Raw genomic sequence first — 22,855 nt, 5'->3', positions numbered from 1 at the left:
AGGAATGAGCCTGCCAAATTTCAGCCTTTTACCTACACGGGAAGTTAGAGAATTAGTGATGAGTGAGTCAGTCAGTCAGTCAGTCAGTCAGTCAGTGAGGGCTTTGCCTTTTATTAGTATAGATCCAACATCTGTCTGTATGTCTGTCCGCTTTTCACAAGAGAATTACTTAATGGATTTAGATTGAGTTTATTCTATAATTTGCTTGAATATTTCGGTTGATTTTGTGACTTCTCTCATTGCGGTATGTATCATAGTTCGCTTGCAGTACCGATTTATCTGCGCGAATCTGAGAGGCATGCAGTGGGCTGAGGGGAGGTGGATGGGCCCCACCTCACTCCTGCGCCAGCCTCATGGCGTGTACCTTACCTCCGTTTAGCTAGCAAACGAGAAAACTACTTAACAGATTTAGACTGGATTTTTTTCTATAATTTGCTTGAACATTCTGGTTGATTTTGTGACTTCTCTCATCGCACTAAGAATCATAGTTTGCTTGCAGAAACGATATATTTGTGCTAATCCGAGACAGAGGCTGCGGGCCGAGGGGAGGGGGAAGTGTGACGTCAGGAGTGGGGAGTTGGTCTACATCTGCGTTTTGGAGAGTACTTTGCTTCCACTTAGCTAGCGATACTTGTTTGTTTATTGATTTTTAAAGTTTGTTCTGTTTCACTACTACATGGGCAGAGCCACAGGGAACAGCTAGTATATTATATATACACACAATACCAGTCAATAGTTTTAGAACACCTCAGTTTTTCCAGGTATACTTCCAACTTAATCAGCTGAAATGCAATGCATGACCTAAAATTGTGACAGAGGCTTCTGGCCGAGGGGAGGGGGAAGCATGACATCAGGAGTGGGGAGCCGGGCTTGGCCCTTCTCACTGTCCTGTTTCACTACTACATGGTCGAAACCATGGGGGACGGCTAATAGGTAATATTTAAAGAGAAATGAGTCTCACTTAAGCCTCCTCAGAGCACTCCAAAGTGATATTCTACTAGTAGGCCACAGTGCAGGGATGAATAAACACCTCACTGATGCTTTGAAAGCGTTATGAAGACCCAAAGAAATGTTTGCTAAGGTCTTGTTACACAAGAGTAAATGAGTAATAGAGATAGTTTTGAAGTACCTTAACTTAATTGTTACAGAGATTTGTGACATCAACCAGAAAGCCATGTTTGGCATTAGACAACCACAACTGCAGGCTGTGTGGTGTAGTGGGTAAGGCTTTGGACTTCAAACCCTGAGGTTGTGGATTCAAATTCCGCTACTGACACAGTGTGACCATAAGCAAGTCTCTTCACCAGCCTGTGCTCCGATTGGGAAAATAAACAAAATGTATCCAATTGTATCATAAATGTTGTAAGTCGCCTTGGATAAAGCCAGCTTGGTAAGTAAATATATGGTTTAGAACACACCAGGCACACTGTGAAGCATAGTGTTGAATGCAGCAAAATATAGAGAGAGAAATCCTGGAGGAGAACCTAATGCATCCTGTGAGAAACCCATGCCATGGGAGAAGGTCTATTTTCCAACAAGACAACGAGTCCAAACAGAATACCAAAGCTGTACAGGAACAACTTCACAACAACAAAGTGAGTGTCCTGGAGTGGCCGAGTCCCAGTCCAGATCTCAATCCATTTGAGCACATGTGTCTGGGCTTGAAAAGGGCTGTTCACTCACGATCAACAATGACGCTGACAGAGCTTGAGCAGTTGCGCAAAGAAGAATGAAGGATAAACTACGGTGTGCAGGGGTGCAACGCTCATAGAGACTCCTGCACACAGATTTAAGGCTGTCATGGCTGCCATCTACTAAACACTGACTTGAAGGGAGTGAATACTTGTGAGAGCAATCATTTTGAGATTCATATTTGCAATTTATTCAGGGCACTTTGCAAAGATTTGTGTTCACTTTGACATTAAAGAATCTTTTTTTGTTGATCAGTAGTTAAAAAAGTCAAATTAGATCCCCTGTGATAAAATGTGAGAACTATCAAGGGGCTAAATACTGTACAAGGAAAGTCAAAATTATGTTAACACTAATGGATTATTTTTATCTCGACCACACCTTTCCAGGTCGATGGATAGGTCATGGTGGACCATTGCCATGGCCTCCATTCTCCCCTGATTTGACACCCTGTGATTTCTGGTTATGGGGTATGGTGAAGAAGCGCGTGTATAGCAGGAAAGTTCATGATATCAATAACCTGAAGGACAGAATATGGACTGTGGTGTCATTTATTCCCTGTGAAATGTGTGTCTGGGTTTTAAATGGTACTGTTGCTCGTTGGTTTTTGTGTGTAAAACATGATGGCGAACAGGTTGAGACATTCCTGTAAATCATCTTGCACATACGAAGTGTGTTTTGCGAATAAATTGTTTCCACCATTCAAATGTTAATGTCATTTTGACTCACCCTGCAATTTTTATGAACACCATAGCTATACTGTATTCAGTTTGCCGCTAAATGATACGTTTAGTAATATTTTTCACCTGGATTGACTGTAGTGGGCTTCAGAGATGGGCGGTCAGAAACCATTTTTCGTTTCCTCTTAGCCTGCAGTTATTGGACCCTGGATTAATAGATTAATTTCTGTCAGTCTTGGGTTGTATAACTTCAGGGTATCACAATTATTATAAAGAGGTTGATGTAGAGAAAAGCCAAGCAAAATGACACCTTTTATTGGCTAACTAGAAAGATTACAATATGCAAGCTTTCGAGGCAACTCAGGCCCCTTCTTCAGGCAAGATGTAATCTGAAGAAGGGGCCTGAGTTGCCTCGAAAGCTTGCATATTGTAATCTTTCTAGTTAGCCAATAAAAGGTGTCATTTTGCTTGGCTTTTCTCTACATTCATAATGGCTAACATGGTACAGCACCCTAGTACTAAAGAGGTTGATGAAAACTCTGAACGCTCGATTTGTTTTTCACACTTTTTGAAGCATTCTGGTTAAACAACAGTGTCACACCAAAAAACTCCAGACATATGCGGCTTTTGCTTCCTGATTTACAGGGAAATTCCATGCTGTGTGGACGTTAGGGGTCACTGTTGCCCCTTTAAACCCAACAGACAGATGCGCAGACACAGGGTAAAAACACATTGAAGATCTTTTACTTACTTTTTCTTCTACAAAGTGCCCTTTAAACACTACAGCAACCATACACAAATAAACCAATAATCATTCAATACAATATTCTCCTCCACACCTCCCAGCAAGCTTTGTCACACTCCTCCTGACTCCGGCTCGCTTGCTGGGTCTCCACCAGTCCTTTATATATTCCTTGACCCAGAAGTGTTTCTGTCCTTCCAACCTCGTGACTGACTGGAACTTTCAGGTCTAATAAAGAACAGGGATTTTCTCCAGCCTGGAAGAACTTCGGTGCTACCATCCTCATGATTACCTCGTTCTTCCGGGCTATAAGGAAAGAATATGTCCCCAGGTCCTTTGACAGCTCAACCTGGCGGCACCCACAGCACCCAGCAGGGCTGTGTGTCCGAACTCCACGTCTCATAGTGCCCTGTGGGAATCCGGGGTACCATTGCACTCCAGGGGAGCTGCCATCTAGCGTTTTGGTGGAACCAGTATCGGCAAGAAACTGCCTTCCCCCAACCATCCTTCCATTCTTGGGGCGTCCCGGCTGTCCATTACAGCTGCTAACAGGAATCTGTTGTTATCCCCGCAAATATGGTGCCAGCTATGAAATGCATTAGTTCCAATTGCCATGTGTTGCCGTAAACTTACCTCAGAACAACGAATGTCTTGTTTTCTAAAACTGAAAAATGTGCCGTTTCAAAGTGGACATTTTCAGTACGTTTTACATTTTCACCAGTGCCTCCTTGACCGCATTTTAGGCCATAAGGACAGTCACAGTATTTTTAAAATTGTATTTAAAATGCTTCACTTAAGAACACAACTTCCCATAACAGATTCATGCATTCCATTAATTATGGCAAATAGCCATCTTCAAACTAGTGAGCACAATACCCTAGGCTGTGTGATTCAGTGGTTAAGAATTTGAATTTCAAACCTTGTGGTTGTAGGCCCAAACCCTGCAACTGCCACTGAGCAAGTCACTTCATCTGCCTGGGCTCCAATTGGAGGAAACCAAACAAATGCAATCACTTGGATGTCAAGCGTTCAGCAGGCAGTGTGGTGTTGTGGTTAAGGCTTTGCACTTCAAACCCTGAGGTTGTGGGTTCAAATCCCGCTATTGTCTAACCCTGATCAAGTCACCTGACCTGCCTGTATACCATCTGGGAAAAAACAAAAGAAATGAAACCAATTATATCTCAAATGATGTACAGTCAAATGAAAATGTTTGGGAACCCCTCTCAGCCTGCATCATAATTGACTCTCCTTTCAACAAAAAAGATAACAGTGGTATGTCTTACATTTCCTAGGAACATCTGAGTACTGCGGTGTTTTCCAAACAAAGATTTTTAGTGATAGTTGTATGAAATTAAATCAAATGTGAAAAACTGGCTGTGCACAAATGTAGGTCCCCATGTAATTTTGCTGATTTGAATGCATGTCACTGCTCAATGCTGATTACTTGCAACACCAAATTGGTTGGATGAGCTCGATTAGCCTTGAACTTCATAGACCGGTGTGTCCAATCATGAGATATAAAGGTATTTAAGGTGGTCAGTTGCAAGTTGTGTTTCCCTTTGACTCTCCTCTGAAGAGTGACAGCATGGGATCCTCAAAGCAACTCTCGAAAGATCTGAAAATAAAGATTATTCAGTCTCATGGTTTAAGGGAAGGCTACAAAAAGCCATCTCAGAGGTTTAAACTGTCAGTTTCAACTGTAAGGAATGGAATCAGGAAATGGAAGGCCACAGGTACAGTTGTTGTTAAACCCAGCAGGTCTGGCTGGCCAAGAAAAATACAGGAGCGGCATATGCACAGGATTATGAGAATAGTTACCGACAACCCACAGATCACCTCCAAAGACCTGCAAGAACATCTTGCTGCAGATGGTGTATCTGTACATTGTTCTACAATTCAGCGCAATTTGCACAAAGCACATCTGTATGGCAGGGTGATGAGAAAGAAGCCCTTTCTGCACTCACGCCACAAACAGAGTCGCTTGTTGTATGCAAATGCTCATTTAGACAAGTCAGATTCATTTTGGAACAAAATGCTTTGGACTGATGAGACAAAAATTGAGTTATTTGGTCAAAACAAAAAGCGCTTTGCATGGCGGAAGAAGAACATCGCATTCCAAGAAAAACATCTGCTACCTACTGTCAAATTTGGTGGAGGTTCCATCATGCTGTGGGGCTGCGTGGCTAGTTCAGGGACTGGGGCCCTTGTTAAAGTCGAGGGTTGGATGAATTCAACACAATATCAACAAATTCTTCAGGATAATGTTCAAATGTCAGTCACAAAGTTGAAGTAACGCAGGGGTTGGATATTCCAACAAGACAATAACCCAAAACACAGCTCAAAATCTACAAAGGCATTCATGCAGAGGGAGAAGTACAATGTTCTGGAATGGCCGTCACAGTCCCCTGACTTGAATATCGTCACAAATCTATGGGATGATTTGAAGCAGGCTGTCCATGCTCGGCAGCCATCAAATTGAACTGAACTGGAGAGATTTTGTGAGGAAGAATGGTCAACAATACCTCTATCCAGAGTCCAGACACTCATCAAAGGCTATAGGAGGACAGTGTCTAGAGGCTGTTAGATTTGCAAAAGGAGGCTCAACTAAGTATTGATGTCATATCTCTGTTGGGGTGCCCAAATTTATGCACCTGTCTAATTTTGTTATGATGCATATTGCATATTTTCTGTTAATCCAATAAACTTAACGTCACTGCTGAAATACTACTGTTTCCATAAGGCATGTCATATATTAAAAGGAACTTGCTACTTTGAAAGCTCAGCCAATGATAAACAAAAATCCAAAGAATTAAGAGGGGTTCCCAAACTTTTTCATATGACTGTAAGTCGCCTTGGATAAAGGTGTCAGCCAAAGCAGTAAATGTAAAATATGTCAAAGTTTTGTTCCACATTATTATGGTTTCAGGCTGATGTCTTTATCCAAGGCAACTTACAATATTTGAGAGATATAATTGGTTACGTCTCTTTTTATCTTTCCCCATTTCAGCACAGGTAGTTAAAGTGACTCACTCATGTTTCCAGAGTATCAGTAGTGGGATTTGAAGTCCAAAGCCTTAATTACTACGCCACACCTCCTTCCACATTACAGTATGTGGAACAGACAGGCCTGGGTGCTCTGATGCAATGTCCGAGTTCAGTCTTTTAGGGGTACGTTATTGTATTTATTGAATTTCTGTATCACTTCAGTTTATTTTCTGTGATGGACTGCCACCCTATCCAGAGTTTGTTCCTGCCTTGTGCCCTGTGCTTGTTGGGATAGGCCACTGCTAAGCGGGTTACAAACTGACTGAATGACTTCGGCTTATTTCAAAATTTCTACATGCCGAGATTCCTTACTGACATAACAGAAGAATTATCTTCTGCTTTCCATTCCAAACATTCTTTTTATTTGCTCTGTATTTAAAGTCTAATTTTTGGAAAGTATATTCACTATATTTGGAGAAATTGATTGAAGTGGGTCCTGTCACTATCAACAACCCCACCAACCCTCCCGCCAGAAGGTCCCAGCCACTGATTTTGTCTGCCTTAGGCGTAACAGTCAGGAAGGATCTAATCAATAATCTGCTACTGGCTTTTGTGCTGAGAATCCAAATTTCTACTGGAATTGGGGGCAAGAGTGGGGGTTCTGAAAATGGCCACACAAAATTGCTCAATAGCCAGGGTTTGGTGGAGAGCTGTATGGATTTCCGTGTGAAAGCTCAATGTGCCTCATGCCATTGGGTCCAGGTGGGATAACTTATAAAACAAAAGACATAGTTTTGGTATCATTAAAAATTGGATGTCTAAAACATTAAATTATACCTTAACAGTTCTGCCATTTTTGTTTTACTTATTTATCAAAATATTCCTCTGGTTTTAACTGCAGGGTAATAATAAGCCATTTTTTTCACAAAAAAAAAATTGATTGGAGTCAGTCATTTTTTAACCCTCTTAGTCCTGAAAAGGGTCACAGGGGTCTGCTGGAGCCTGTCCCGGCTAGCATAGGGTGCAAGGCAGAATAAACTCACACGCACACACACACACACACACACTCACACACACACACACACACACACACATGGGCCAGATTAACATCATCAATTCATCAAAGCTGCATTCCTTTGGACTGTGGGAGGAAACCCATCCAGACACGGGGAGAACATGCAAACTCCACGCAGGGAGAACCTGGGACATGAACTCTGGTGTCCTTACTGCGAGGCGGCAGTGCTACCACTGATTTGAGTCAAATCATAATTTGATCCTTGGAATTGTTATCTGTATCAGTTTTTCCCAGCATGGCCTATTACAACAGGAGAGGGCTGAGCGAAACAGACACGTTTCGATTCATGTATAATTGCGCACAACTGACACTAAAATAAGCTTCCCAGGCCATTTCATAATTGCAAAATGACTGGCTCACTAAAGACCATTTTTTGGGGTTTTTAAAGGGGGGAGTGGGATTAGGGAAGACTGCTCCCCACAGCCTCATTCACACTTTACTTGTGTTCTTCTCTGCCACTACGTGAAGCGTGTAATCCGTTTCCACATCAGTTAGATCAGTTCTCATTATGGTGTGATTTTTTACAAATACCACACACATATACTCACATAATAAAAGAAATTTATAAGTGAAGATCGCTGACAGCATCAGAGCACTTGCTTGGTGATGATGAAAAAGAAATGAACACACACACACACACACACACACGCACACACACACACACATCCAGATGTGTAAGGGTTAAACATGGACAGAGGCATTTAGTAATCTCTACGCAGCGGCTTACATATTTGACCAGATGAGCTGAGTTACAAATATTCTTTGTGTTAATAAGAATTACTTTTGACTGCTTTGAAATCAATTCAGCTTTTTTTTATCTGGCACCTCCTGAATCATTGGGATGAGAAAACCTCCATCTATGATAAACTCTTGGACTCATCTTAATGTCTAGTGTGGAAGCCAGCCCCGAACACAGCAGACAGACCCCGGAACTTCTACAAAAAGCATACGTTTATTCATTTAAAGTCCACACAGCACAAGGTGCCCCTGCACCACACACCCTCTCATGGGCCTTACAATGGTCCTTCACCGCCTCCACTCCTCTCCACCGAGCTCTGTCTTCTTCCTCCCAACTGCAGCTGATGACTGGAGGGAGGCGGCCCCTTTTATGTACACCCGGACGTGCTCCAGGAGCCCTCTGATGAGCTTCCTGCGGCACTTCCTGGTGTGGCGGAAGTGCTGACGTCCAGGGCTTCAGACTCTTCAGGGCACCCCCTGGCGGTGGCCACGGTCCCCTATAGGACTGAGCTTCTATGCTCAATTCATGTGGCCCCCACACAAACCAGGGCGGCTGCCCTCTCGTGGTCCAGGGAAGGCATAGTCCTGCTCCTGGTCCTTCATGGTGTCCCGGCTGGGTACAGCCCCCTGCCACCCACCACACTAGTCATGCAGCTTTGTGCGGTTACCCTTTTTTTTTTTGGCCCATTTGAACAGAAAGCCCTCATTTTTAGGCCCTTTTGGGACCATATTGTGCTCAAGAAATTACACTCTTATGATAAAAAGTAAACCAATGTGTGTCTTCAGGCAAAAATTGTTCGGAAGTACGTGCCACATCATCTGACCCCAGGCGTTCACACCCTCATCGAATATGAGGGGTCAAAAGTTACTTCTTTTCACACAACTTCGAAAAAATGGGGATTGGTAATTTGTGCATGTGGGGTGTCATTTTAGGCTATTTTAAGGTTGGTGATAAAGAAATAAGATCATATTTTTGATATTTGATTATTTACTGGTGGGCATAACTGTCTAAGAGCCACTCCCTGGAGGTTAAAAATATCAAATGTTGAACATAAGCATGTGGGGTATTGTTTTAGATTATTTTTGATACTTTACTGGGGTAACTAGCCCTCTGTAGACCGCTATGTAACATTTAAATTGAAGGCCACATTTTAATTGTTATTATTATTTACTTCTGCCTTATGAAGTAAATCATTACACTTCTTCTGAGTATTCTGAATTTGGGTGGTTTATGCTATTTCAGATATTTTTATATTTTAAATGTTTACTCTTTTACCTGTGCTGACTGAAATGCTAGTCATCTCCATTACCTCTGCATCCGTGTTTCTGTTCTCATGAGTTGTGACTTTGTACTTTTTGTGTCTGATTGCATTCTGTAATTGAAGTAAAAAATTCCCTCGGGGACAAATAAAGTCAGTTTGTTCTATCTATCTATCTATCTATCTATCTATCTATCTATCTATCTATCTATCTATCTATCTATCTATCTATCTATCTATCTATCTATCTATCTATTATATAGTGCCTTCCATATCTATCTATCTATCTATCTATCTATCTATCTATCTATCTATCTATCTATCTATCTATCTATCTATCTATTATATAGTGCCTTCCATATCTATCTATCTATCTATCTATCTATCTATCTATCTATCTATCTATCTATCTATCTATCTATCTATCTATCTATCTATCTATCTATCTATCTATTATATAGTGCCTTCCATATCTATCTATCTATCTATCTATCTATCTATCTATCTATCTATCTATCTATCTATCTATCTATCTATCTATCTATCTATCGTATATACTCGCATTTAAGTTCTCCCACGGATTACTCCGGACTGGATTTTACCGTATAATTTCCGGTGTTTTATAATGTCGGTTGTATAAGTCAAATGCGGAAAACTCACACTATTGGTCCAAGAGATTATGATATGCTAACGCCCACCTGAGAGAGTAACCATGGAGCACATTGCCCTTTATTTCTATGTGTTGTGCCTACGTGACCACACGGTAATACCTGAACTATTCTGAAGTGATGTTTGAACTGATTTGTGTTTTTTGTATCTCCCACTCTCGTACACCTTTATCGTAAGAGCATCCCTTATCTGCGATGAAGTGTTCGATCAGAAGAAAATATGAAGCTGGTTTTAATTTAAAAGTTGTTGAAGTGGCGAAAGAAATTGGTAACTGTGCTGCTGCAACAAAATTTGATGTGTCTGAAAAACTGGTGCGAAATTGGACGAAGCAAGAAGATGTAAAAAAATTTTAAATTTAAGTGTCGCAATTTGGAATGGATGTATAAGTCGGAGTCGATGATCGATTTTTTGTGTTTCTAGACCCGACTTATACGTGAGTATATACGGTGTGTATCTATCTTTTTCACTCACTCACTCCTTGCTGTTTCTTTACATTTCCTTTTTAGTGTGTTTTCACAAAGAGAAGTTTAATCCCTGCGGTGGGCTGGCACCCTGCCCAGGGTTTGTTTCCTGCCTTGCGCCCTGTGTTGGCTGTGATTGGCTCCTGCAGACCCCCGTGACCCTGTAGTTAGGATATAGCGCGTTGGATAATGGATGGATGGATGGATGGATGGATGGATGTTTAATCCCACATTCATAATCTGGAAGTCTTGTTGAGTAATTGAATCCTGGGACCATGGAAAGTGTCTGCAGTAGGGACTGGTGGGCATTGGGATTGATAGACATTATTGCAGGTCTCTTTATTGTAGGAGACAGCACCAGTGATGGTATTCAATAATGTTATAAAGATGATTCATAGTTGATTCATTCAAACTTGATTTATTAATTGCTACAAGTCACAATAAAATTTTAAGTTCTAACTGCCTTATCATAAAATGGGCTTGAATAAATATCTGCCATCAATAAGCAGTTAAAATTCCTAATGTCATCATCATTCAATCTCTTTCTCCGTACACTGACTTGCTGTTTCATTCGGTCTCTGTCACACTTGGTAATGACATGCAGGTGGACAACAGTGTTGGCTTTTTTCAAAAAAATATAATGTTTTACTTTCATAAAATATGCAGTCACTAGTTTATTTCAGATTTCTTGTCACATGCACACAGTGCAATAAAATTCCTATCTGCACACCTGACCATTCTCCATAATGCCATCACTTTCTTTTGTCCAGCACGCTGAATCTTCTCATGTCTGGAAGCTGCATATGGAAATAAAGACATAAAGAATAGGCTTGTGTGGAATTATTCTCCTTCTGACATCTTTCTTCATCTTCTTTTTCTTCTTCCGTGTCAGGTAACATTGAGTACAGCTGCCCAGTGGTGAATGAATGTGAAATTACCAAACGAAGGAGGAAGTCATGTCAAGCGTGTCGCTTCCGAAAGTGCCTGCAAGTCGGGATGATGAAAGAAGGTGAGACAAAAAGGGGAAGAGAATATGTTTGTTCTTGGACTGGACTGCAGGATGGTTCAGTTTAACTAGACAGTTCATAAGCCACAGCCATTATTATTAGAAATAACTTTATAGTGTTCATTTTTCTAACTGCTTTAATTAGAACTATTTCTGTGTAGTTAAACATGTTGTCCCAGTTTCATGACTTAAATATTTACTGTATGTTGTACCTGTAAATAACATCTAAGAGATTTGTTCATTTTTGAAAGGGTAGGTGGTCTTTACATCTACTACTTCTTCTTCCTCATCATCTTTTTCCACTTTTATGTGATCGATGTGCTTGGTCAGCCTTCTCCATTCATCTCAGCCCTGCACCTCCTCCCCAGTCAGACCTTTTCCCTCAGATCTTCTTTTACTTTATTCATCCACCTCTGCCTTGGTCTCTCTCACTTTCTCTTCCCCTGTACTTCCATTCCTGTCACTCTTTTGCCCAGATCTTCATGTCTGTTTCACTTCAGTCTACTTTCCTGACCTTTCTTAGATTTCTCTCCCTCTTTTCTTGTACCTCTGATTGTCTCATTTTTTTTTCTAACCTTATTTGCAACTCCACACATCCATCTCAACATTCTTATTACTGCAACTTCTCATTTTAAAATAGCAGTCTTGACCCACTGGACTAATTCCCTTCATATTATTATAATTTTAAACACTTCAATCAGGTCTCCTCTTAATCTTCTTTTGTTTAAACTGTAAAGGCTCAGCTCTTTTAATCTTTCCTCATAACTCATCCCCTGTAGCCCTGGAATCAGCCTCGTCGCTCTTCTCTGGACCTTTTCTAGCGCTGCTATGTCCTTTTTGTAGCCTGGAGACCAAAACTGCACACAGGACTAAAGATGAGGTCTCACCAGTGTGTTATAAAGGCTGAGCAGAACCTCCTGTGATTTGAACTCCACACATCAAGGCGCTATATAACCTGATATTCTGTTAGCCTTCTTAATGGCTCATGAACACTGTCTGGCAGTTGATAGTGATGAGTCCACTATGACCCCTAAATCCTTCTCATAAGGTGGACTCTCAATTCTCAGACCTAAATTGTGTATTCAAACCTAATATTTTTACTTCCTACGTGTAATACTTTACATTTATTGACATTACATTTCATCTGCCACAGATCTGCCCAAGCCTGTCTGCTATCCAAATATTTCTGTAATGATATAACAGATTCCAAATTATCTATCTATCTATAACTAAGTGTGACTAAGTGTTTGAATCTTTTGCTCAACCTACATTGTGGTGTTTGTCTGTTGATTTGACAGGGTGTACAAAGTTTGGTGCAAAATTTGAGAAATGGGTTGGTTATAACATACCCAAATCATTGCTATTGCAAAGCTGCATTTCCCATTGGCCAAAAACCACAACTTTACTAAGACTTTCATTTTGGCTGAGAATGAGTGACTTCTCCATGTAGATGGAACAGAAATATTATTCTGTTTCTGTCAAATCAATACACTTTTACACATTCATTGTTGTCCAGCGTTTTCTAAACAGTTCATCTTTCCTGGGTTGTATGTGTTGATGGAGTATGTGAATTTTCCCTTGGGATTAATAAAGTATCTATCTATCTATCTATCTATCTATCTATCTATCTATCTATCTATCTATCTATCTATCTATCTATCTATCTATCTATCTATCTATCTATCTATCTATCTATCTATCTATCTATCTATCTATCTATTGTTGTGGTGAAAAATTGTCACCAGAAGGCTTTTTACCTGAAATGAAGGCTATTAGGAGACTCAGGGATAGGCAAACAGAGTGTATAGTTTTATTGCAATAAACTAACCATAATAATAACACGGACTCAACCCAATATGGCCAAATTGAGCTGAGCCCCGAACAGTTCAGACTCCAAGCTTATATAGTCATTTCTTATCACTCCGCCCTCGCTCAAATTAGCTCATTTGCTCTTTTTCTCTGACTCCACTCTGCTCCTGTCTGGCCGGCCGATATCTTGAGTTCCCATGGTCCATTGTTATCTCCTGACTTTCCCTGCAGCTGGCCCCTCCGGTACTTTCACTGTCTATTGTTAATTTTACTTTCTGTAATTTCTTTCACTGGCCAAGGCCTTTCTTCCATATATGGGCTTCCTCTCGTCATTTACCCTTCCTAGCCTATTTGATGGCCAAAGCTAAGCTTTAATTTAAAAAAGAAATATGGCATGTGCTTTTATTTAATTATTTGCTTGGTAGGCCTGACTTGCAGTAACATCTACACTAAGGTTAATGCTTATATATTTGTCTATATTTATTTATGCTAATACATGAATACACTAATTTTACTTTCCATACATTACATCATCTTCCTTTTGCTGTTTCTGCTGACTCACTGTTCCTGCTGGCTTCTTACATGCCTACCAGGGCCTATCCATATTACTAACCGAGAATGGTAAACCGGATGGCATGGACGCAAGTACACGGCGATGGGACCATGAGACGTACTGCGCAGGCGTGTACAGCGCATGTCTCATAAACCGCAAGCGAAGTCGTATCCACCACGCACGAAGGAGTCACGGCCCAAAAACGAAAGAGCTCAACTGACGTGAATGAGAAATGAAGCAACAACGCGCCCATAGCTAACGACTAACGACACAGCCACACAAAAAAGAGGATTCTGCGCTGCAGCCCAGATTCAAACGGAAGAGGCTACAGAGGCCCCACAGGTCCATTAAGATAGTACGGAAGGCGCGGGAAAGTACGAAAGGCAAAGATGTCTACACAGCATAGTGAAACCCGACATAGTACGGAAGGCGCAGGCGTCACCGCCATATTGTGAGTGGCACTACTGCGGAGTGAAGTTAGGAATAATGTGCTGCTTGGGATTGTACAAACCGCTGAACGCTTTACATCAGATTCAAACACAATACAGCTCAACGATACAAACGCGAGCCCACCTGGATAAGATCAATGAATGCAGGCACCTACAACGCGCGTCTGAAACTGCGGAAGCAAAGCAGGCACGGGTTCAAAACGAACGAGCTCGACTGACGGGTATACAAACACGAGCCCGTCTGGATAAAATCAATGAACGTGGGCGCCTACAACGCGCGTCTGAAATACCGCGGGCAAAGTGGGCACGGCTCCAAAACGAACGAGCTCGACTAATGTATTTCAGGATACCCAACGCCGGGGGTAGGCCCCCTTGTTTTTTACTGATATCGTTTCTCAGCTTTCTGACTTTCGAACACAGGTGTTCTGGTCCCCCCTTCTTCTGTCCTCGGGTAGTTTCTGTGCATCATACTTATCCTGTTCTATTCTTCCTCTCTTAATACTGGTAATTTTTCCTTTTTTACTAGAAAATGCAATATGACTGATTTTTTAGTTAACCATTTGCTTGACCTATCTTATTTGCTTAATTCTTAATGTTTTAGAAGCTTTTAATTACTTTTATGTCTATTTATGCTAACATGCTATTTATGCCTAATGTATAATTTTTTTTCCTTCTATCTATCTATCTATCTATCTATCTATCTATCTATCTATCTATCTATCTATCTATCTATCTATCTATCTATCTATCTATCTATCTATCTATCTATCTATCTATCTATCTATCTATCTATCTTTTCCCTTCACTGCTCATGTCTCAGCTGCATACATCTTTGCTGATCCTACCACTGTCTTCAAAAACTTACCTTAAACCTTTGCTCTAATACTCCTGATACCTTCTTCTATTTGTTCCATCCATCCTGTACTCCATGGGTTATCTCTGCCTTTAGTTTCCACCTTGGGTCACCACTGATCCTAGATATTTAAACTTCTCCACTCTTTTCCATACACTCTCCCTGCAGGTTAACTTTTAAATCCTGATCATCATTAGACCTCAGATATTCCATCTTCTTCTTCCAATTTATCTTCAACCCTCTATCTTCCAACTTCCTTTCCACTTCCTCTTGCCTGGTGTTGCACAACACAATGTCATCAGCAATCAGTAGGCACCAGGAGGATTGATCTTTTATCCCACAATAAAGCACATTTATAAGCAGATCAAGGAGGTGAGGACTTAAAGAAGATCTCTGGTGCAGACATCCTCTAACTGGGATCTTGTCTGTTACCCCAACACTGCATTTAACCCGAGTCCTCACTTCCTCATACATATCCTGGACAAACAGTTTCCTTCCAGGCAAGATGTTGATATCCTCTCTATATATATATAAAATGCTCACTCTGTCTGCCTGTCCGTCTGTCCGCTTTTCACGAGAGAACTACTTAATGGATTTAAATAGAGTTTTTTCTATAATTTGCTTGAACATTCCGGTTGATTTTGCAACTTCTCTCATTGTGCTATACATTATAGGTCACTTGTTGTACCAATTTACTTGCGAGAATCCAAGAGAGATGCAGGGGAGTGAGGGGGGGTGGGGCCCACCACCCCGCCCTCTTCACTTACACACCAGCCTCAGGGCATTCCTTACCTCCACTTATCTGGCAAACGAGAGAACTTCTTAACGGATTTTTCTATAATTTGTTTGAACCTTCCAGTTGAGTTTGCGACTTCTCTCATCACGCTAAGAATCATAGTTTGCTTGTGGTAATGAATTTATTTGCGCAAATCCGAGAGACACTCAATGGGCCAAAGGGAGGATGGCAGGGCCTTCCTCACTCACGCTCCAGCCTTGATGCATATCTTACATCTGCTTAGCTAGCGAACGAGAGAACTACTTAACAGATTTTTATATAATTTGTTTGAACCTTCCAGTTGAGTTTGTGACTTCTCTCATCGCGCTATATATCATAGTTTGCTTGCAGGAGTGATGTATTCGTGCTAATCTGAGACAGAGGCTGCAGGCCAAGGAGAGGGAGAAGCATGACGTCAGGAGTGGGCAGCCGGGCATGGCCCTCCTCACTGTCCTGTCTCACTACTACGTGGGGCTGCGGGGGATGGCTAGTAATAAATAAAAAAAAGAATACTAAATTGGATGCAACCGTCAGTTTTTATTGTGGTGGTCTCCACTCTGTAAATCATGCAAGTATATATGATATAAGATGTTTATCTATTTTGGTTCAGTACAGTCCCACAGGTTCTCCAGACATAAAGTTTGATTTATTCTCTAGGTGACTTAGTTATTCTCTCTCATTTCAGACACATGCCTGTTAAGTTGACTGGTGTTTTGTTGTGGAGTTGAACCACATTGAAATCACAGTTCAGACATTTGCACTGCGGTAACCACTGGTGGCCATTTGTGAAAAGCTCCCTTTCCTATGCCAAGCACAGCAGGAGTTCACCTTTTTAGCTCCTGCTATTAAGGAGTTTCGTCTGAGGGCCTTTATAACGAAGAAGCTCTGACCACCAGCAGTAACCACAGTCCAAATGTCCAGACTAGGAGAAGCAGCAGTGAGATTCCACGACAAAACCCTTTGGCAGATGTCAGTTGGCCGGGCATTAAATGTGGGAGTGCACACTTTTTTGGGCTGAAGCCCACCCTTCAAATTCATTGATTTGACAGCTGTTGCTGATGTACAGTGAACTCAGGATGTATTTACACCTCTTCACTTTCTACACACTTTAAGTTTGGTAGATTTAAGTATAAATGGATGCATTTTCCATGTTTTCCCATCAGTCTACACTTAATAACTCATAATGACAACATTTTTTCAGAAACAAAACTGAAATTTCTCATTCATATAAGTATTCAGCATCATAATTCAGTACTTTGTAGAAGCCCCTTAGTCAGCAATTACGGCTTTGAGTCTTCATGGGTACGTCTCTACAAGCTTACCACACCAGGATTTGGGCAGTTTATCCCATTCATCCTGACAGATCATCTCAGGTTTTATTAGACTGGATGAGAAGCGTCCCACATCTGCTCAAAGTGCTCTGTTGTTCAGTCACCTGGGGTACTGGAGGAAACAAGGAGGACTTGGAGACTTTTACTGACGACTGTATCAACGGTGTCCAGTGAAGGGTGGGCGACCAGCTGGCCGAGGTCATTTATTCATTTCTTATAACCTAAGCAGCCTAAGGTAGGCTCTGTGACCCAGAAATTGGATCAAACGGATACATAAGCCATTTCTTTAAAATTCTGAAAGCATAATAATTCTACCTGTTACATTTACAGTAAGTCCAATATCAGCATTAGCCAATGTTAATTCTAAAAGGCTTGATGAGTAATTAGCATTAAAATCGACTACAAGTATATGTAGCACATCCAAGGTAAACCCTTCCCTGTTTTAAGTGCCAAAGTTTCCCCTGAACTAACTTTAGAACAGCTATGGCCTGACAGGCTGAAGTGCTTCTAATAATTTCTTAGCTGTAATAAAATGAAATTTTTTTTCTTCAGGAGTCCGAATGGACCGAGTGAGAGGAGGTCGGCAAAAGTACAGAAGGCGGATCGACGCTGGCTCTGCATTAATCCTGAGCACACCGTGTACACAACCTAAGACGTCAACAGGTAACAGGGAATGGCTTAGATGTGGTGGGAGTCGAGTGAGAGGGTCTCATATTTGATCATGAAATGAGGTACTTCATGCTCTTCAGGTGTGCCCAAATTCACTCTTCTTGTTTCTTAATTTGCATTTACTATAAAATAATTCACTGAGGTGGCTTAGAGGCGCTATGGGCACCTAAAGTCTTAACCATAACACACTCTTATATCATTAATCCATCAGACAGCATCTGATCTGCTTCTGAAGTAAAGTCTTATGGCAGTGCAGCTACTATAATTACAGTAGACATTCCTTTTTAAATTCATCTAAGAGAATGGTTAGTTTGTGTATAAATAAATAAAAAAAATAAATAAATAATCACTCCTCGAAGAGGAAGTTAAATAAATAAAAGAGCGAAAACAGAAAGGAAATCAAGCAATGGGAGATCAACTCTCATATACTTCTTAATGAGATGGCTCTGTGTGATTACCCCATGCACCTCTTAGAAGAACACCTGGTAGGATATCACGTAACACTGCATGGGGCATTCTTCTGTTAATGAAATATAAACTTAACAAAAGAGAATAATTAAATAATTAGTGAAGGAAACATACAGCAACATATACAAACAGGCACTAGATCAGCAAAATGCATAAGAAGGAATTAGATAGATAGATAGATAGATAGATAGATAGATAGATAGATAGATAGATAGATAGATAGATAGATAGATAGATAGATAGATAGATAGATAGATAGATAGATAGATAGATAGATAGAGTGGTGTGAAAAACTATTTGCCCCCTTCCTGATTTCTTATTCTTTTGCATGTTTGTCACACAAAATGTTTCTGATCATCAAACACATTTAACCATTAGTCAAATATAACACAAGTAAACACAAAATGCAGTTTTTAAATGATGGTGTTTATTATTTAGGGAGAAAAAAAAATCCAAACCTACATGGCCCTGTGTGAAAAAGTAATTGCCCCCTTGTTAAAAAATAACCTAACTGTGGTGTATCACACCTGAGTTCAATTTCCGTAGCCACCCCCAGGCCTGATTACTGCCACACCTGTTTCAATCAAGAAATCACTTAAATAGGAGCTGCCTGACACAGAGAAGTAGACCAAAAGCACCTCAAAAGCTAGACGTCATGCCAAGATCCAAAGAAATTCAGGAACAAATGAGAACAGAAGTAATTGAGATCTATCAGTCTGGTAAAGGTTATAAAGCCATTTCTAAAGCTTTGGGACTCCAGCGAACCACAGTGAGAGCCATTATCCACAAATGGCAAAAACATGGAACAGTGGTGAACCTTCCCAGGAGTGGCCGGCCGACCAAAATTACCCCAAGAGTGCAGAGACGACTCATCCGAGAGGTCACAAAAGACCCCAGGACAACGTCTAAAGAACTGCAGGCCTCACTTGCCTCAATTAAGGTCAGTGTTCACGACTCCACCATAAGAAAGAGACTGGGCAAAAACGGCCTGCATGGCAGATTTCCAAGACGCAAACCACTGTTAAGCAAAAAGAACATTAGGGCTCGTCTCAATTTTGCTAAGAAACATCTCAATGATTGCCAAGACTTTTGGTAAAATACCTTGTGGACTGATGAGACAAAAGTTGAACTTTTTGGAAGGCAAATGTCCCGTTACATCTGGCGTAAAAGGAACACAGCATTTCAGAAAAAGAACATCATACCAACAGTAAAATATGGTGGTGGTAGTGTGATGGTCTGGGGTTGTTTTGCTGCTTCAGGACCTGGAAAGCTTGCTGTGATAGATGGAACCATGAATTCTACTGTCTACCAAAAAATCCTGAAGGAGAATGTCCGGCCATCTGTTCGTCAACTCAAGCTGAAGCGATCTTGGGTGCTGCAACAGGACAATGACCCAAAACACACCAGCAAATCCACCTCTGAATGGCTGAAGAAAAACAAAATGAAGACTTTGGAGTGGCCTAGTCAAAGTCCTGACCTGAATCCAATTGAGATGCTATGGCATGACCTTAAAAAGGCGGTTCATGCTAGAAAACCCTCAAATAAAGCTGAATTACAACAATTTTGCAAAGATGAGTGGGCCAAAATTCCTCCAGAGCGCTGTAAAAGACTCATTGCAAGTTATCGCAAACGCTTGATTGCAGTTATTGCTGCTAAGGGTGGCCCAACCAGTTATTAGGTTCAGGGGGCAATTACTTTTTCACACAGGGCCATGTAGGTTTGGATTTTTTTTTCTCCCTAAATAATAAAAACCACCATTTACAAACTGCATTTTGTGTTTACTTGTGTTATATTTGACTAATGGTTAAATGTGTTTGATGATCAGAAACATTTTGTGTGACAAACATGCAAAAGAATAAGAAATCAGGAAGGGGGCAAATAGTTTTTCACACCACTGTAGATAGATAGATAGATAGATAGATAGATAGATAGATAGATAGATAGAGCTTTATTTGTCACCAGGTAGAAATTTGGCTATTTACAGAAGCTCTTCAAATAAATAAATATACAGTACACATAAACTTTGGTCTGAACACACACCAGAATGACAATAAAGCAAGAAAATACAAAAGAAAGAAAACTTCTGACTTGGCAGTCCCAGTCCCAGTGATGTATTATGCAGCTGTATTGCTGTTGGTATTAAGGACCCCCAGTTGTGTTTCTTGACACACTTCTGCTAAATAATTTGTTAGCTGAAAGTCCTCCATGTTGGTGTGTCAGAGAGTGGATGTGCAGTGTTGTTCATAGTGACACTCAGGTTTGTTTTAATCCTCTCCTTTGCTATGACCTCAAGTGTGTCCCATAACTAAGCTTGCCCTTTAATTTAGCTTGTTAATTTGGTGGGCTTCTCTTGAAGTGATGTTACTAACCCAGCATTGGCCATCACAGAGTTATAGAACATCTGAAGGATGTCCCTGTCCATGTTAAAGGAATGCAGACTCCCAAGGAGAAAGAGCCTGCTCTGCCATTTCTTCTATAGCTCCACTGTGTTCTGAGTTCAGAGTAATCTGCCATTAATGTGGACTCCCAAGTACTCTACACCTCTGCATCCACTCCTTGAATAATGACCGGATATGGAGGCTCAATAGTATTTACTGTTTGCTAAATCATAATTGATTGTAGATAGAAATGTGTTAATAAAATCAAAATGTCATATTCTTGCATTCTTCAAGGTGTAAAAATTTAACAAAAGCAAACTGGGTACACAAATAGTAACTATTGTCTTTGACAACCTACATACAAATGTTGCTGATTAATTATCTCTTACATGATAAAATGTTAAAAAATAAAAATTAGTCAACATGCACTCTGTGAATTATCTATTTAGCTGATAGCTTGAATGTACTTATTATCATGTATGTCATGTATGGTGCCTATAAAATAAAATATTTACTCCTTTGGCAGTTTTCACCTTTGATTGTTATGCCACATTGAGTGAATTTGGCTTTTTTGACACTGATTAACAGATAAAGGCTTTTTAATGTCGAAGTGAAAAAAGACACCTGTAAAGTGGTTACAATTAATTACACCAACTAACTGATCACGTATGATTTTGCCCCCCTTCAAGTCAGTATTTAGAAGGTGGCAGCCATGACAGCTCTGAGTCCGTGTATACAGGTCTCTCTGGATCAGCTTTGCACATCTGGACTCTGCCACAATTCCTACAACTGCCCAGGCTCTGTCAGGTTGATTGTGAATGAATATTCTTTATCAAGTCCAGATACAAATTCTCAATTGCACTCTGACTCTGCCACTCCAGGGCCAGGGCCAGGGCAGGTTATTCTGCACCCTAGGCCAAGCTTATTAGTGAGCCAACCGACTGTTTGGTACCTAACCAGTGTGGCTGGGTTTCCCCCCTTATGATCTGTGCCTTATGTGAATGCCTAAATGGATGATAAACTGATTCTCTGTGCAAGAGAGGACAGAGCCGGTTATACTTCCTTAGAAGACTGGTGTCCTTCAAAATCTGCAATAAGATGCTGCAGATGTTTTATCAGATGGTTGAGGCGAGCGCCCTCTTCTACACGGTGGTGTGCTGGGGAGGCAGTGTAAAGAACAAGGACGCCTCATGCCTGGACAAACTGGTGAGGATGGCAGGCTCTATTGTAGGCATGGAGCTGGACAGTTTGACATCCATGGCAGAGCGACGGGCGCTGAGCAGGCTCCTGTCAATCATGGAGAATCCACAGCATCCACTAAACAGGATCATCTCCAGACAGAGGAGCAGCTTCAGCGACAGACTGCTGTCACCGTCCTGCTCCACTGACAGACTGAGGAGATCGAGGGGGGTAAACGTTTACATTATACAAAGTTATTGTCTGTTTTTACCGGAATTTTTATTAGTCTTTAATTTAATATTGTTTTTTTTTTTTGTATCAGTATGCTGCTGCTGGAGTATGTGAATTTCCCCTTGGGAAGTTATCTATCTATCTATCTATCTATCTATCTATCTATCTATCTATCTATCTATCTATCTATCTATCTATCTATCTATCTATCTATCTATCTATCTATCTATCTATCTATCTAAATCATCTTACTGGTGGCACTGGCCCTGTGCAGGACTTTCACATTGTTGTTATTAAGCCATTCTTTTGTGGCTTTAGCTTTATGCTTGGGGACATTGACTTTCTGGGAAACATCGTCTCCCAAATTGCAGGTTTCTTGCAGACTGCTGTCGGGTTTTCCTCCATGATGTCTCTGTATTTTATTACAGTTTTCTTTAATCTTCACATGCCTTCCAGGGCCTGCTGCAGAGAAGCATCCTCAGAGCCTGATGCTGCCACCACCATGCTTCACAGATGGGATGGTGTGTTTCTAATTAATGTGCAGTTTTCAAATTTGGCATTTTTAGTTTGATGGCCAAAAAGTCCAATTCTGGTCCCATGAAAGGATAAAATCCTTCTTCCAGCTGACTTCAGAGTGTCCGTCCTGTGTGCCTTCTGGTAAACTCCAGCTGAGATGTCATGTTCATTTTGATTTTCTTTTTGCTTCACTCTCTTTAAGCTGTGACTGGTGACAAAGTCTTTTCAGGGTAACCACCAATTTGCTTACTGTGCAACCAGAAGTGTTGAAGATGTTCTGCTTGTTATCTAATATCAAATCTGTACTTTTCTTTATCAACCTGGTACATATGTCACAACA

General features: G+C 40.9%; 1 protein-coding gene across 1 annotated transcript in view; it reads left to right on the top strand.

The window, feature by feature from the left end:
• esrrd (estrogen-related receptor delta) overlaps positions 1 to 22,855 on the top strand; it is a 91,576-nt gene that overhangs the window by 19,563 nt on the left and 49,158 nt on the right. The window contains exons 3-4 of the mRNA XM_028820426.2: positions 11,191 to 11,307; positions 17,627 to 17,737. Coding sequence (XP_028676259.2) covers positions 11,191 to 11,307; positions 17,627 to 17,737 — 228 coding nt within the window. The remainder of the gene's footprint in view (positions 1 to 11,190; positions 11,308 to 17,626; positions 17,738 to 22,855) is intronic.

Source organism: Erpetoichthys calabaricus, chromosome 1, assembly GCF_900747795.2.
Source record: "Erpetoichthys calabaricus chromosome 1, fErpCal1.3, whole genome shotgun sequence".
Lineage (NCBI taxonomy): Eukaryota > Metazoa > Chordata > Cladistia > Polypteriformes > Polypteridae > Erpetoichthys > Erpetoichthys calabaricus.
The sequence above is the reverse complement of the archived record's forward strand: the minus strand, read 5'-3'. Positions and strand labels throughout refer to the sequence as shown.